At 36.2% G+C, this 18,168-nt stretch overlaps 2 protein-coding genes across 5 annotated transcripts in view; one reads left to right on the forward strand and one right to left on the reverse strand.

Annotated features, from left to right (window-relative positions):
* Window positions 1–18,168, reverse strand: part of LOC142352998 (WD repeat and FYVE domain-containing protein 3-like) — a 249,253-nt gene that overhangs the window by 176,920 nt on the left and 54,165 nt on the right. For all 4 annotated transcript variants that reach the window (XM_075405173.1, XM_075405172.1, XM_075405174.1 and 1 more), the window contains 4 exons: window positions 17,837–17,995; window positions 16,605–16,762; window positions 10,527–10,920; window positions 3,066–3,316 (listed from right to left, as the gene is read on the reverse strand). In XM_075405173.1, coding sequence (XP_075261288.1) covers window positions 3,066–3,316; window positions 10,527–10,920; window positions 16,605–16,762; window positions 17,837–17,995 — 962 coding nt within the window. The remainder of the gene's footprint in view (window positions 1–3,065; window positions 3,317–10,526; window positions 10,921–16,604; window positions 16,763–17,836; window positions 17,996–18,168) is intronic.
* The window catches only part of LOC142352999 (uncharacterized protein C05D11.1-like), a 354,622-nt gene that overhangs the window by 172,347 nt on the left and 164,107 nt on the right, over window positions 1–18,168 (forward strand). The window lies entirely within an intron of this gene.

An 18,168-nucleotide genomic window follows, 5' to 3' on the forward strand; every position in this document is an offset into this window, starting at 1 on the left:
AAAACGAATACATTTCATTGTTCAGCATTCAAGACATAGAAAAGATAATAAGTCATCCGATACAAAGACCTATCTTCCTGAAGAGAACAAAAAACGGGAAAAAGCAGAATTCATAAATACGAAACATTAAAACATTTTGCAAAAAAAAAAATGGTCAAAGAACTTTTTTGTCCAAAGAAAGTTAAGACTGCATTTAAGAAAGTATTAACTGTTTTTTCAAAACTTAACGCCAAAAAATTATTGAATTTTTACTGAAACGAAATTAAAGTCACTCATGTTGCACAAAAAAACTGTGTAGCAATTACAACCAAAATACAAACGAAAAACTGACGAAAATCGGAAAAAAATTACCAAAATCGGATTAGCATATGTACAATTTTATGAAACAAAATTACATCGAGGTAGAAAGAGGCGTTGAGTATAGGAAATATCAAAGAGAAGTTGCCATATTAACTGATTTTTGACAAAAAGACGAATAATAGATCCAAAAATGAAGAAATTAATATTAAAAAAGCCAAAAATTAGTAAAAAATCAAGAATTATGTGCCAATTTTCAACTTGAAACGCATTTTCAGGCTCTGCAAAACACTGTGGTATCAATTTCCGAAGTTGACATTTCAATATAGTATCGAATAGAATTTATTTCTACAAGAAACAAAATTAAAAGCAAAAAAATTGGGCCACTCAGACGAAAAAACGGCTAAAAACGGTCATCTATATGTGCAATTCAGTCAAAAACTACTCTTCAAAGTCAAAAAGTCATTCACTAAACGCAGCGCATGATCAAAAAACTTCTCTCGCTTAGCGAAAATCTGTTCACCAAGACAGCTTTTCTCACTTTCGCTTTTAGGTCAAAATGCCGCGTGAACAAATCTACTTCCTGTAAAAAAAAACCGAGAGAAAACCAATACTCCTCTTCGAGTCGTAAAAAAATCAAGAGCACCGCAATATAGCTACGCTCAGCTTACAGCTTCGCAGCTATAATAAATAATTTGGCTCAAGACGACAAGCAACTTTCAAACTCAAATTCTAAAAATAAATTTGAGGGGAAGGATCAATTTGATTGATCGGGTAAATAAATTCTCTTACATCTCCTTCAACTGACAGCCAGACTGTAGCTGTCCATTAAATTGATTTCGATTGATACTCATCTTTGTATTATTGTTCTGCAGAATATCTTGCGAAATCTAGTCTACAATATCAACAGTCCATAAACAAAACAAAGTAGTCTTTAAGCGTATCTATCCTCCAACCCCCCCCTCCACTGTGGAATTCTATTTTTACGCTAGACACGCCCACGTGTTACGTTTATATGTAGTAGTAAAGTGGCGGGGAGCTGGTGAAGGAACATTTTATTGTCTGTTTACTATCTACTCTTGTGATATCAACGAGAAACAGTGTCTCGTCTCTGGCTAAATTTTTGGTCTAAAAAACATTGAGATCACGATTATTTCAGGAACAGTGTATGTACTTTAAAACGCAATGTTCATTTCTCTATAACATAGCGGTGAAGCAAAGCACATCATTTGCTATCTGGCTTTCTAAAATCTGATACCGTAATGGCACCAGAGGAACAAAGCCATTGACGACATCTTTATCACGATTGACAATCTTATCTGGTCAAGTTTGTGAACCTCAATGAAACACAACAGGCTAGTTTTCTCACAGCAAACAAACAAACACCATAACAGGTACAAACAACACACAGGGTGCAAGTTTGTTTGCTACTTTAGTTTAACCGCTTGACGGACGCACAAGTTTATCAAATTTGAATCTTTTCTTACGCAAATTTGTTTCCGAAGAATATTCATTTGAAAGATTTTGTTCTTGTTCTCAGAGCTTTTCCTTGTACTAATAAACGCTATAAATGTTCGTCGTAATATAAAGCTTTTCTCTTAAATTTTCTGCTAATTCTTGGTACTCTTCCACGATAATTTCCGGAACTATCACCTGTCCCCTCCATAATGTATGTAAATATCAATCGGTAGTACCACCTCTTATCAGGCTATAAAAAACACTATCAATTTCGTCCTTGAGGGGGGATAGTTCCGAAATTCTCTCAAGTTACAACCATTACTCAGCTTTAATTTCTAAAAGTTATCCAAAAGTCATCCTTTTGTTAGTGATCGGAACTCAATGAATTGGTACAGAAAGTCATCGACCAACATTCACACAGTCGAGGTTGTAGGCAACCCAAACGCCTTCGACACTCGGATCCTCTTCTATAACGACTACAACGCATATCCAATTTGGGACGCCTTGGAATCCTACCTTGATCGTGAAAAGAAAGGATCGAGTCGAAACAAACAACTTAATTTATTTATCGGCGAAACTGTGGGAGAGGTTGTGAGGTTACTGCTTAATAAAGGTCTTTCGATCAAATCTAGACAAAACCAGAAAGGACGCGATGAAGAAGGAATTGAGAAATGGACACTAGCTTTGCCAAACATCATTTGACATCAGAACTGAAAATAAATGAAATTTAATGGAAAGCTTAGAAGCCCAGTTGCAATCATTATTTATTGTTTTTAGTTCAAAATTGAATTTGAACATTTCTAAATTTTCCAAAAACTAGAAGTACTGAACGCGCTGTATATAGTCAGTCCCATAAAGTTGCAACACTATCGAACGTTTCAAAGTTCAAATTTAAAACATGCAGATATCTAGCAAAACATTGGTCATTTGCATGCCCGAGTTTTTCGAACGTTCGCTTGCGTTGCAACGTTATGGGACTTACTATACATGTAGCAACAGCGCAATCTTTTGATTAATTCTTAACGGAAAATGTCATTAAGATTAAGCATTAAAGCATCAAGTATTATAATTGCAAAACGACAATGTTAAAAAAAAGAGAATAGCGAAAAGATATAACGCAAACTGACCGATTTAACACTCAAAATGGTATATACTGTTTATCGAAACGGTTCATTCCTTTTTTTGTAGTTCGCTGAAAGAACAATTATCAATGTGAAACCAAAAGTACCCCCTTAGCTTGTTCACACAAACTTCTGAAACTAGAAAAAAAAGTGCCTAGGAGGGCAGGGGAAGTTGGCACAATTTCCTACCTTGGCAACAATTTTGGGAATAACTGCATGGTTGACCATTGCATCAGCCAGAGTAATATCGCAAGTTGCTCTGGTTAGAGACTTGTAGACCAGGAGCTGAACTTCATTAGAGCACGCACTCCAAATGTCCAAATTGAGGAGCATTTCTGTAAGAGCCATGTGTTGGTACTGCACTGACAGTCTGTTACACTCCGCAGACACTAAAGACGTGTTCGATAAGTCTTGATGCTTAGAGGGAGAAGTGGGGAAATCTGAAACCATAACATTTCCTTTTATCATTTACTAACATAGGATCAATTGCTTTGAACGACAGATGGGGGCAATTGAAATTAGAGGGGGTGTAGCTTAGAAATGTTTTATGGGTGCAAAAACACGACCCCACTGGGGTTCGCACTCAGACCTCCAGGTTGTCAGCCCGAAATCTTAACCACTCAACCAGTCTCAAAAACGTCTTTTTTCATTTATTTTCCCTCACAATCCCTTTAAGCAAACTAAATTGTGAAAAAGTCACTCACGAAGTTGAAAACTATTCTAGAACAAAAGCGTCAAGCCTAAAATTTGCATGAAAACATAGCCAGTAGAATACCGAAACTACTTGAAGAGTGGCGGGATAGGCAGTTGGGGGGGGGGGGGGGCTAGGTAGTTGGGTGATGCACGTAGAGATGGTGCGTGGTAAGGAAAGTGGGGGGTAGGTAGGTGCACCCATGGGGGGAGCATGTAGGTAGGGAGAGAGGCGGTTAGGTAGGCATGGTAGGAAATGTGGCGGGTCTGTAGTTCAGACAAGAACGAGGGACCTATATGGGCTCAAAATTCTCAAAATTACCTCTTCACTTTGAATATTACTAACAATTACTATACATTACAAACTAAGCTGCTGTTAAAGTCCAATGTTGGAAAACAGAAGTCAAGGTTCAAAAAAAGGAGGTAAATTGTTGAATAGAAAGAAGTCAAAATTCATGAACATACTTGCTTCAGCTTAAAAAACCTGTAAAATACTAGCATTCCTCGTCGGGTTATAAAAAGACACACGTTTACAATGATTGCCACCAATTTTGTTTTGAGAGTAATTGAACAACCGACAAACGTTTGACAATTCGGTCTCAAACGACCGGCAGATATCAATAAAAGAGGGAACTGCTGAAGCACGACTGATCTGCCATGCTCAGACAGAAACCAATCAAGCAAAATAATGTCATTACAAAAAGAGCAACAGAACCCAAGTATTTCTTAAGGACTGTACTGCAAGCAATTATAAAAAAAACCTCTCTCCAGTTTAGTTTCAGTTGAACGTCTACAATTGGTGGAAACAAAAAAAACTTGAGAAATAAAAAAAACTCATAAAAACAATTTTCCAATAAAGTACTCATACTCCTACCCATTTGCACAATGTTCCAACCTTGCTTATCCACATTTATTAACATAATTGTCTACCTAATGAGAATAAGCAACTTTCAAAACATCAAATACTGAAAAACAACGAAGTAGAAGCTTAAAAAATGTTAAAACATACCCAGCAGATTGCCGGAAAATAGCCGCCGTTGATTCCAATAAGCATGATTGGGATTGAAAGAATAGAAGATATCGCAAAAAAGATTTTTGTAAAAAACATTTTTAAGTCCAATTTATTTTGATGGCATTTCGTAGTTGAACATACTTATATTTCTTAGAGAGAGGCTCCAGGGGCTACTATCAATACAAATAAGCATAAGAGATGGTAACTCAGACTTATAGGAACGACGTTCAAATAGCGGGCATCTAAAATTGGGCTTTATGGGTTTATCCCGTTTCTACTTCTGACTTCATTTTTTATACTGACTCTGTTCATTTTGAACTGCTTTGCTGAGCAACTGATGTTCAAAATCACTTTTAGCATAATGAGAGAAGAGAGAAACTAGCCTAGAGAAGTCAAAAAGATATCACGCAAAATGTTGAAAAAGCGGCAAAATGAGGTAAAGCGAAACATTTTTTTATTCGACGAAGTAAAAAAAAAAAAATAGGAGCGCTATAATAGCCGGCTGAGAAGATGAGGGCGGCTATTAATAATTGTTTCAAACTTCATTCGAGTGCAATTAAACATAACTTATTAACGCCGGTAAAAATCGGCCAACGAAACGAAATACACTAACGAAACGAAGATGAGGGCGGCTATTAATCAAACAACTAAATGCAATAAATAATTTTGCATTTTTGCATTAATGAGATTACGAAACAAGAAAAAACAAAAACCAAAGAAAACTTACAAATAGAGTCGAAATAGCATCAGCTAAAACAAACTAAACAAATTAGCCTGTACTTTATCACAAAGCAGATAAGACCTGGCCTTAAGGTGACCAGGTAACAAGTTGACATAAAGATCTAAAATGTTTAGAGTTCGAAAATAAATTGTATGTATTTGAAACTAAATATATTCAAAAGTCATAGCCACTATCCGCTTTCAACTATAAAAAAGCGAAAGAAAAAGGCTTTATATGAAACCCTTAGAAAAAATAGGACCTATCATTAGTCCGACTACGTCATTAGATTACAATACTTAACATAGAGGCGAAACTATAAATCCAGAAATAATATACAAAAAAACACTGTGCGGAAGCCATTAAAACTACAAAATACTACATGAAAAGATATATGTTCCCTTGGGACTAATTTGAATATCAAATGGCCCATTTTTAAAGGGGCTACCTGAAAAGACAATTACTGACCGATATCAAAAACTCAAAGTGACAAATTCAAAATCTGGACGCGGGGATCATGAGAGGACCAGCATGCTGGATTAGAAGTAGAACGGTTGGTTACGGGTAGGCATTGAGGGGATTAAGTGGGGGGCTGATGGGGGGAGGGGGTGCAGATGTGAGGGGGCTGATGTGGGGGCAAAAAGGTTGCTGTGCGGCGACTGACGTGGTCGAACTCTAAGAACCCCCCTTCACATAATGAAATTATGTCTCCTAAGCAGTTTCGGCGATCGCATACTTAAGAGTCTAGCAAGCCGACAGTTCCTAAGAAAAATTGCTGCATTCCGGCAGCTACCTGTTTATCCCAATCTTGTGAACGGAAAGTCAAATGGGTCACACCAAACAGCAGTCAAGCGATAAATCGCATAAAAGACCACGGGACTAAAATAATCGCTAAAAACTTTGTTTGAGAGCAATAAATTATCCAAAAAACACAAAATTCTTATTAAAAAGTAATATCAAAAATATAACCTAAAGTCGGGCACATTGCTCTCAAAAGACCGGTCAGCTTCGTCAGTAGCTAGCCATTGTTTAGTGAGGCTACCTTTAGCTTAACTGAAGGGGCGTGAGGTGAGCAAAGCGGGTGGTGGCTGATGGGGGCAACAATGGGAGGGGGTGGGGGGGAAGGCTGGGAGGGAGTCTTTGGCTACATGGGGCCCTTAAGTTCTGAACGGTGTGCAGGGGTGGGTATGGGGGTGAAGTGAGGGGGGCTGTTGCCGGAAAACCGCCGCCGTTGACCCGCTTGACGCCCATTGGGATTCTCCAAGAAAAAGAAAAACTTAAGAGAAAGAAATTGGCAAGTGTCAAGTGTTCTTGTTTGGTGTGTAAAGTCTACATATTCGGCTAAATTCCACAATTACCCTTGTGAAATCTAGATTCCAAAAATACACTTTTTCTAATAGCTCTGAAGGCTATTAGGCATAATACGAACGCCAGCTAGCAATCGCTTTAATGAACTTTGTAACCTATTGTACTATGGCTTGACCTGGATTTATCGGTTTATCCCGTTCTTTTGATTTTGCACTGTTAAATTTGACCGTATTCACTGCATTACGTAATTGAATGCATGAAAGAAATTAAAATCTATTCAGTTGAAACAGTGAGTGAAATAAGACAGAAGTCAAGCGTGAAAATTGTGATTTAGGTAAAACAAAACGTGATTTAACAAAACGCGAGTTAAAAAAAGGAGAGTGCCTAAATAATAGCCGTTGAGAGGCTGACGGCGGCTATTAAGAAAACAGCTAAACATTTTCTTTTGTTTCACTGGAAAGAAGGTGGGACCTGTCGTTAATGAGTTTAAGCTACAAATTGCCACAAAAAGTTAGAAAAAGTCAAAGGTTAAAAAATCACTGATATCTAAAGAAACACAACCGACTAACGTCAGGCGAATTGCTCGCAAACAACCGGCGAGCGGTTGGCTTCGTCAGTAGCTAGGCACGTTTTAGTGAGGCTAGCTTTAGCTTAACTGAAAAGGCGTAAGAGGGCGCAGCGAGTGGTGGGGGGTGCAACGGGGGCTGATGGGGTTGCAACAGTGGGGGGCAACAGTGGGTGGAGTCAAGAACCGCCCTTCGCACCATAAGTATAAGTCTCCAATCAGATTCTGTGAATCGCATACTTGAAGACTAGTGAGCTGAAATGCTCAAAGAGCACTTAATGCCCGCTGGGCGCTACCTGTTTATACCGTTTTTGAGGGCTAAAGTCAAACGCGTCAGACGAAATATTGGTCAAGCGAAAAATCGCATTAAAAAGACCGACAGGACTAATATAATTGCTACAAACATCGTTTGAGAGCAATTAAACAATATGTTCAAAGTCATAACAGCCACTTTAATGAACTTAATCCGTTAGATAGCTTCACAAATACCTCTACAGTTAGCCAAACGGACCCTTAGTTAATGAGACTGAGTCAAAAGATTCCAAAAAAACAACAAATGCAAGCAAGTTTTACGAAAACACCTTCTGGTAGCGTAGCCCATAATCACGAGTGGTGGTAATTGATTCCTCGGTGATGGTAAATTCCATTCAAATCGTACTGACCCTAAAGGCATCGCCACGTGAGTTAGCATCATTTAAACGTATGCAAGGATGTTTGACGGCATTTCAATTGCAGTACATTAGATTTCGCTGACAGTTTTGGCTTACTTTCTATCTAGTGGGCAGACCTATCTTTCCAACTTTACCCCGTTAGATCTCTTGTTCTTTCGAATTCTGGTCGTTCCCCGATCAATTGGTCAATAAGGACTCAACACACACGACGAATTCAAAAAACGTACAGACCGAAAGCTCTGTTTTAAGGTTTGAGCGAGGAAAACTGAAATTAACATTGAGTACAAGACAACGCCAAAAACCAAGCAAACAAAAACCTCAGTATAAATACGCCCCGCTTATAGCTATAAACATAGCCGGCAGATGGCCGGAAAATAGCCGCGATAGACGCTTGTGGCCTTCCAAGAATTGAAACAACTAAAGAAATAAGATAGACAGATTGACCACCAGTCCTTTCATAGACCACTAGACTTTTTGGTTAGATTTGGACTGTCAATTTTATGACACATACGATCTATAAAGAAAATACCCTAAAAGACCTTTTTCAAAATTGATATTCGGTATCAGAAACTCATGACTAATACTCAAGAATTAGGGCATATATATTGGCTACTTAGATGCGCACTATTGATCTTTAACTAGTAAATGTTCATAAAAATTGAAGTTCCATAATTGAGTTCAGAAGTCATTTTTTTTAGTGAGGTAAGTCAAGCAATTGACTTAAAAGCAGAAATGACGTCACGCACACAAATTTTAACTGCAAAGCAGCAGAAGTCACTGAAGTCATTGAAAAAGTCAATTCCAAGAAGTCAGGTCGTAAGAACCATCGATAGAGACGACGAATTAAAAAACAAAGCAGGACAAGTACTGACGTACAATTCAAAGAACTTTCATCGACTAAACAAAAATTAGACCTAGAATGGACTATGAGTGAACTGGTTAAACCATTTCTAAAAAAATCAGATCAAAAAATTTAAAAAAAACAAAATCAATGTCAAAATGCCACAAAATAGCGTAGGTGAACAAAAATACACTAGCGAGAAATGGACATTTGGTTAAAACAAAAAAACTAGGCCTAGAACGAACTATCAATGGATTGGGAAAACCATTTAGAAAAAATCCGATCCAAAAAATTGAAAAAAAAAAACAGTAAAAACATTTCCTGTTTTGGCGTGACCAAAATCACTACTCCAATTTGACTTCAAATATCATGAAAATGTGAGAACAGATCTTAAAAGACAGCGCCCCATTACAATTCAAATTCTTTGGATTGTAAAAACATAGCAGGACAAGTCCTGAAAAATAATCCAAAGAATTGAATGAAACACTTTGAAGTACTCGATCTGACAAGCAGTTCAATTGAACAATGCCAGCCAAAACACACCCATTATCATCTCAAAAAGTTGTTTAAAATAATCAAACAAAATAAACAAAAAATATACTCATTGCTAAAACTCTTGTAGCTTTTGCCCCGAAGACAAAATTTGATCCCATTAAATATAACTATTTCAAAAACATGTTCAAAAACAATTTTTGTCTCTGTAATAGGTCCAGGACTACATCTGCAAGACCTGAAGAAAATTCATTTGCCCTTGAAGATCGATTAACTCAGAAAATGACAGAAAACTTTTTTCTTAAAATGAATTCAATTGCAAATTTTAACAAACTGTAGCTGACAATTGTAAAATTAATATCTTCAAAATAATTTCTGTGTATCTAGAGGGTATCCAGTAACCCAATTTCAAGCCTTGAAAAATTCATTGGCTCATAATGATCGATAGGCAATAATTTTTAGAAAATTTTAAATTTCAAAAAAATTCGTTCTATTAAAATGTTGAAAACCATTCTGTTGCCTCCTAGCAACTACGTAATAACATACTATCAAACCCTGGAGGAGGTTAACTGGCAACTGAGGGAAGAAAAACTGAATAAAGCAAATGTTTTCAAGAAACTTGAAAAGCAAATTTTATCAAAAATTTCTTTAATTCGAAATGTTAAATTGTTGAAAGCAATTCCATTGACACTAACAACCAAGCAGTAACTTCTTATCAGACAGTGTAATATGTTTTCTGGCACTTGAGAATGGACAAACATCAAAAATTGACAAAATTTTCAGGAAAAAAATTGCAGATTTCAAAAAAGCTAAATTTCGAGACATTAAAAAGTTGAAAACCATTTCATTGTTACTAGAAACTATGCGGTATCATTTTGCGTGTTTGTGTCTGTAGTACCAAAACATATAGCGCATAAAATGGTCATAATAAGAGAATTGGTCTCACAAAAGACATTCAACAACTTTAAAAAACTTCAACCTAAGACTAATCAAACAAACAACCTAAAAAAAATCACAACAAAAACATGAAAAGTTGCACCATTTTGAGCCGAAAACTCCTAAAAATTACGGTTTAACCTTAAATTAAGGCCATCCCAGCAGCTGCACCATTCTAAGCACTTGAAGACTACTATAGCCCACTTTTACATGTTTATCCCGTTTTGAAAGAACAAAGTCATTGAAAAATGTGTGAAAACATCTTGAAAAAAACAGCGCCCCAATACAATTGAAATTCTTTGAATTGTAAACACAACGATAACCCCAATAATAGCCGCTATCGCTTCGCGGCTATTAAAAAGAGACTCCCTAACATTTCGCGACCATTAGGAACAAATAAATATTTTGTAAGCGTACTTGTATCTACAATTCCAATCGTTTCCAGTATGATTTGTGCGACGTGTGTATTGATAAGCGTTGCCTTCCTCTCCAAAATGACACTAAGCGTTTGGAACCACTTCTTGCAATCCATATCTCCCTTGATCTCCATGCCTGGCAACACACTGTGCAGCAGCTTCACACAAGCATACAGTCTCTCAATTGTGTCACTTTTGGCTACCAGTTCCAGCACTATCAATGGAGCCCCGATTTTGTTCAGCGTGGTTGATAGAGGAGAAGGTGTGAACGCTCGTACTGATGAGTTGCCCATAAGGACTCCTCCAATTGGTGCTCGAAGCGGTCCTTGCAGATGGGTGGCAGAATTGAGAAGTAACCGGACTGGGCAAACTTCGTCTGTTAGTGACAACTTCAGCTGAAAAATTAGCAGTCAAAAGCACAAAATTAGACGTACAGAATATTAATTTTGGGACAAAATCTTAAAGTAACACCCTTTGATTGAGTGATCAGTTATGAAACGGTCTTCTAGAAAGGGTGTGCAGAATCTGCCCAGCACTAGCAGTCGTTTCAAATACGTGTCAATCAACAGTCGCAAAATTAAGCTGTGCACTATTAGCAAATCATGAAGAAAATAGCTGGCAGATTGCCAGAAAATAGCCGCAATAGAGTCGTAGATCGGCAGTCTAAAAAAACATTAAAAAAGACAGACCAAAAAAATTAGTCTTTTCATTGAAGGCTGATCTGTTAAATTTTGATTAAAAATCTGTATAAGTTATTGCTGCCTCTATTAGCTGATCTCAAATAACCTTCAATTAGAGTGACACACACCCATTTGACCTTATCTCTTTGAATTAAATTAAATAAAAGTCAATTTCAAAGTGAGGAAGTCATTTTTGAGAGTGAGGTAAGTCAAGTGTGACCAAAAATTTAATCACGCGCATGAACAAAAAAACTTGCTCCACTAAGAGCGAAAAATGACGTCACGCATGCAATTCAGTTGAAATTGCATGAACGAATGAACAAAAAGTGGCTGTGACGTCATATGGTCGTAACAAAAATCATGACGACGAAATAAAAAAACATAGCAGGACAAGTCCTGACGTACAATTCAAAGAATTTTCATTGACTAAACAGAAAACTAGACCTAGAACGAACTATGAATGGTTTGGAAAAACCATTTAGAAAAAAATCCGATCCAAAAAATCGAAAAAACAGTAAAAATCAAAATGAAATTGCCGCATGTGAACAAAAAACCACTACCGAGGAACCGAGTTTTTGTTCAAACACCGTTTTCCCACTACTTTAAATTTATAGCGAAAAAAATTCACGCCGCAAAACCACTCGTTTTTTCGCTCCATTTCCTGTTTCGGCGTGACCAAAATCACTACTCCAATTTGACTTCAAAAATCATGAAAATGTGTGAACAGATCTTAAAAAAAAAAGACAGCGCCCCAATACAATTCAAATTCTTTGAATTGTAAAAAAAACCAAGAGAAGGCCAATAATAGCCCCAGCTATCGCTGTGCGGCTATTAATAAAGATTCCTATTGTGGGCAACAAACTTGAAATCAATTCATTTGCTCATAGCATTCTTTAAAACATACATAACTGGTAACTAAACTCTGTTGGAAGCATTTTCTAACCGGTATTGTCAACAAAAGCAAATGAGGCACTCATACAAAAAGACACGAAATTCTGAATTTTTAATTCTTCAATTCTCTCAATCCAAGTGCAATTATTGTAGTTGTGGGGTTGAACTCTAAGAACCAGTTTATCTCATTTTTGCAGGACGAAAAGCCAAATGGGTCAGAGAAAAAATCGGTCAAGCAAAAAATCGCATAAAAAGACCACTGGAAAAATTATAATTGCTACAAACGTTTAAGAGTATTTTAAGAGATATTTTAATCCATTTTTTGTAAGTTTAGTTTATATTTAGTTTATATAAAGCTTTTTATTTACCAGAGCTGAATCACACAAGCCTGATAAGGCTTTCTGATAGTCCGTTCTTGAGTGAATATCTGATACCCTCTTGATTATAACATAGCCGGCAGATTGCCGGAATAGCTGCGAAAGAATAGACCTGCGTGCCATATAATAGAGATAGAAACAGATACAGATCTAAATTGAAAAAAATCGACGCCGCTCAAAAAACTAGGTAAAAAACATTCAGCAATAAATTAATAACGCTTGTTAAAATTCATTCCACAGAAGCCTCTTATTAGGGACCTTTACTGCACATATGAGTTCCATTGACCTTAAACAAATTCAAATTAAACTTAAGTTTTAAAGTGCAAAAGTCATTTTATTGAGTGAGGTAAGTCACGTATGATCAAAATCTAATCACGCAAATAAATTAAAACCTTTTGCTAAAGCGAGTGAGAAATGACGTCACGCGCGCAAATGCCGTTAGTGAGAGGAAGAAGTCATTCGGAAAATTTGACTTTTTCAGCTTTGCTGTGTGAACAAATGTAAAACGAAAAAAGAGCGTCAGACGACGAAACAAAAAAACATAGCCGGAAGAATTCCGGAAGCGACTCGAAGCACCAAAAGTTCACAAAAAGCTGAAGCCATTACCTTTTGTATTCAACCATTAACTCATTACCTCCGCGGGTCTGATCTAAAATTCGGTGAAATTTAAACCACTGTCACCAAGAGAAAGAAAATGCAGCAAAATTTTGTTATTGAAAACGTTTGCAACGTTAAAAAAGTCTGAAATATTTAGGATGGTCAAAAAACTGATAGCCTGACAAAGCTGACAGGGCCATCAATTGCCCTCAGATAATTAATGATTCTAATCTCAAAAAGATCGCGAAAGAAAACGGCATATAAAAACTTTTCAAAAAAGACAGGAAAGTCAAAATTATTCAAAAAAGAGTGCTCAAACTTAAGAATCAGAGAACCACTACAATCAGATTTCTAATCACGGCAATTAAGACAAAAATATTACATGATTCTTCCTTGTTGTATATATGCTAGACAACATGATTTCATACTAATTCAAAAATTAAATTAATCATAGAAAAACAAAAGCAACAGAATAATAGTCAAAGGCAAACAATCGTCTAAAAACAATACCAAGCCCGGAATAAAATTGCAATGAATAGTAATAAGTCGAAATGTTGGAAAAGACTTTCTAGCAAACTCCCAGTACTGCCTTATTTTGAATTAAATCAATTGCAAACCGAAGAAACCAAGATCTAAGAAAAAGCTGAATTCATTCAATTTTTTAACAACTGAAAAAATCAATATAACGAGAACAACAGTTGGTGCCAGGACAAAACTAGAATGATACAAACGAGAAAGTGAAGAATATGGACACAATGTTAGGAACACCGTAAGAAAAAGACCAATTCTTGATTTTTGAAAGTAAAAAATCAAATTTAAAAAAATCAAGAAAAACGAGTACATTTTATTGATCGGCATTCGAGACATAGAAAAAACAACGAGTCATTCGAGACAAAAATCCAACTTTCTGAACAGAATAAAACAAGAAAAAGCAGAATTCAGACATACGAAACAATGAAACATTTTGCAAAAAAGTGGTCAAAAAAATTTAAGACTGCATTTATGAAAAAAATTTATCTGTTTTTTCAAAAACTTAACACCAAAAAATGATTGAATTTTTATTCAAACAAAATTAAAGTCTCTCATGTTCCCCAAAATACTATTTCTAGTAATTAAAAGCAAAATACAAACAAAAAACTGAAAAAAAATTGCAAAAAAAAACTACGAAAATCGGATTAGCAAATGTACAATTTTATGAAACAAAATTACATCGAGGTAGAAAGAGGCATTGAGTATATGAATTATCAAAGGGAAGTTGCCATATTAACTGATTTTTGACAAAAAACAGCTAAAAGATCCAACAATGAAGAAATTAATAGAAAAAAAAGCCAAAAATTAACTAAAAAATCAAGAAATAGGTGCCAATTTCGCATTTGAAACGCAATTTCAGGCTATGCAAAATACTGTGCTAACAATTTCCGGGGTTTACATTTCAACATAGCATCGATTAAAAATAATTTCTACAAAAAACCAAATTACAGGCAAAAAAACTATGCCACTTAGACGAAAAAACGGCTAAAAACGGTTATCTATATGTGCCATTCAGTCAAAAACTAATTTTCAATGTCAAAAAATCATTCACTAAACGCAGCGCATGATCAAAAAACTTCTCTCGCTCAGAAAAAATTAGTTCACACTGCAATTTTACTCGCTTTCGCTTTTAGTTCAAAACATCGTCTGAACGAATAGTACTTCCGGTAAAAAAAAAACCTTAAGAAAACCAATACTCCTCTTCGAGTCGTAAAAACAAGAGCACCGCACTATAGCTTCGCTCAGCTTACAGCTTCGCAGCTATATAAAAATATTTTCATATTTGTACTCTATATAAATTCAATTATTATTATAACTATTTTAGGCAAAACAGGCAAAGTTGAAGGTGATGGAAACCTAGTACTTCTATCTTGCTCATTTGACTCACAAAAATGATACAGAAGACAGCTTGAACAGCTTCATATCGTAATCAAGAGTTTAGCCCAAACTCAAAGCACTGTCTGATTCAATTGGGCACGAAACCGGAGATAAAACAGTGTACTTACTACCCCTTTCCAGTAGTTACCTAAACATCTGTCACTAATATTAAAAGTATACAACATTGCCGGCAGATTGCCGGAAAAGAGCCGCCGTTGACGCGCTAGACGAAAACCAAAGCGCTCTTTTGACAAAGCTCAAACCATTTTTGCAAAGCTCAAATTGACGCAATTATTTGGAGCAACCTTGATTACAACTTACTTTAAAAACGAAAACTGAAAAAATATCACAACCCACATTTTTATAAAAATTTCTACATATATTAAAAAACACGCATTCGCACTTAATTTGCAATATAAAGCAGCTGCACGGAAAGTTGAAGGTCAACAAGAACAATAAGTCACAACGAAAATTTAACTAAATACAGACAGTAATTTGCAAAAAAAATTAAAGCGATGAGTTTAAAAGCTAAAGTAGAAAATGATTGATTCCTTTCCTCGCCTATTTTTTTTCTAATTTCAAACATGTTCAACTAAAGAAATCCTTATCAAACATATCCGGCAGATTGCCGGAAAACAAGCCGCCGCTGACGCGCTAGATGCACATCGGAATTGAAACAGAAAACGAAAAAAAGAAGAGATAGAAATTGACAAAAAAAATTTCTAAGTATCAAAAATTGATCTAATTCAGTGTTGAATTTCAGTTAGATTCGAAAACTATACTTACTTCAGCTTCTAAACTGAAGGTTATTAAGCTAAATACTAATATCAGCTAGCAACCGCTCTAATAAACTTGGATAATCTAACTCTCAATGACTTAATGACCGGGCTTTATCGGTTTATCTCGGTTCTTTTGATTTTGGTCTATTGACATTGACCGAATTCACTACATTGCGTAAATCATTGCGTGAAAGAATTTAGAACCCATTCGGTTGAGACAGTGAGTGATGTAAGTCAGAAGTCAAACGTGGAAAAGTGACTTCTGTAAAACGAAAAACGTGATCAAAAGGTAAAGCAAATTTAAAAAACATAGCAGGACAAGTCCTGACGTATAACTCAAAGAACTTTCATTGACTTAACAAAAAACTAGGCCTAGGAAGGACTATGACTGAATTGGGACAACTATTTCTAAAAAAAAATCAGATAAAAAAACAGAAAATCAATGTTGAAATGCCGCATGTGAAAAAAAACCACTAGCGAGAAAGCCAATTTTTGTTCAAACACCGTTTTCTCACTCTACTTTAAAATTAGAGCAAAAATTCATGCTGCAAAACCACTCGCTTTTTCGCTCCACTTCCTGTTTCGGTATGACCAAAATCACTACTCCAATTTGACTTCAAAATCATGAAAATGTGTGAACAGATCTTAAAAAAAGACAGTGCCCCAATACAATTTAAATTCTTTGAACTGTAAAAAGGAGACAACCTAAATAATAGCCTTTTGAAAAGCTGACGGCGGCTATTAAAAACTTTTAAGACTGAATCCCGAATTTAAATGCGTCGCTACTAAGTTAAGCTGAAAATTGTAATCAGACACCTATGATTAATATATCGGCAGTAGCACGTACCATTTTAGATAGGCTGATAGCCATACTTTTGCCATACATCTTTCTGATCCTGGCTAGGCTAAGTACACACAGTGCTCTGGCATTCACACCCCAGATGATCTTGTCCTCTCCTACGATTGCCACTACTGCACCCGCACTCCCAGTTGCTCCAACGCTACCTAAATTGAACAAAAACTCCCGTTAACTCGTAGAAACGACTCATCTGGTCCGTGAAGCTTTTTAAGTCCCCGAAGATGTTGATAAACCCGTGCCATATCTGATTATTTTATAGCACTACTGTTCTTTAAAAAATCATCAGCCCCTATGTAGGTGTACATTGGAACGTGACCACTTTCAGGAGTAAAAATTCAATAAGATGAGCTTCAGTGTTAGTCTTGTTTGAAGATTGCTTCGAAGCTAAATCATACTCGTGTCTTATCTCACCTGAATGTCATCTGAAGTTGAAAAAATATGGAAATGTTGAATAATTAAATATAACCGACTGTGAAGGATGAATTGCTCTTGACCTCGAACGACTGACTGTTCGGTTGCCAAACTAATAGGAACTCAAAACGATGCTACTCTACTCTCTATTTCAACAAAACATTAAAAGAAAGCTTGGCGACAGATTATCAAACAAGAGGATTTTTAAAATGCAAAAGCGCTTTCTATTACAATTAATATGGTGTCTGTCTTAATATTTTAACCACGAACTTTCCAAGGGTACGGTTTTAGGACATCTACTTCAGTTACTTAGTTTACACAATACGAGCTAAATCAACATTGTTCACTTCGCAGAGTTAACACATATACTCATTAACTGAACTAAATTGGAACTGTATAATTCATATTTCACAAACAAACTCGAATCAGTTATTAAAGGTGAAACTTTAAATCTGCTCATGGCTGCCGGTATCCTGGAATACAAACTGATCTGCATGCAATATTTCAAAATCGATCGCACTCAATTTTAAGCATAATTGCTACTCGAGTTCATTCATTACAAGTAGTGAGAACCCTAATCTTCTTGGAGTTCCATGTAGTCGTTCATAAAACAATTATTTCATCTCATGTTTCTTTCGGGGGGAAATTTGTTACAAAAACCAACTTGCAGAACCAAAGCGTCTAAATCTGTAAATTTGGGAGTTAGAAAATTCTGTTACTCTCGTCGCGACTGATCACGCTCGTGATCTTATAAAAGATCGGATCACGCTAACCGAATTTTTCATCTCGAAGTAGGAATCAAAACTAACCAGGTGAACTTGGAGTGACGGGGTTGGAGCCGGGTGCAATCAGTGAAGATGGGTTCAATGATGAAATGCCTCCAGGTGAATTGGACAACAAATCCAGTAGATTCAGCGGACAGCGCTGGAAAGATCCATTGTACGAAGGGCCCAGTTTGAACATGTGCGCTAAAGGACAATAGCGGAAAATAAATTAATAGTACTTTGAGATAGATCAATACTTGAAGTTATTTTACAGTGGTGTTCATACGCTCTCTATGAAGATAGAGAAGCTGGTTTAGGGACAGAGCACAGAAAAAATTGGTCATACGGGTGAAAAAAAACAGCAGACCTTGCCATAA

Source organism: Convolutriloba macropyga, chromosome 14 (assembly GCF_964194025.1).
Source record: "Convolutriloba macropyga chromosome 14, txConMacr16.3, whole genome shotgun sequence".
In the NCBI taxonomy this organism is placed as follows: domain Eukaryota; kingdom Metazoa; phylum Xenacoelomorpha; order Acoela; family Convolutidae; genus Convolutriloba; species Convolutriloba macropyga.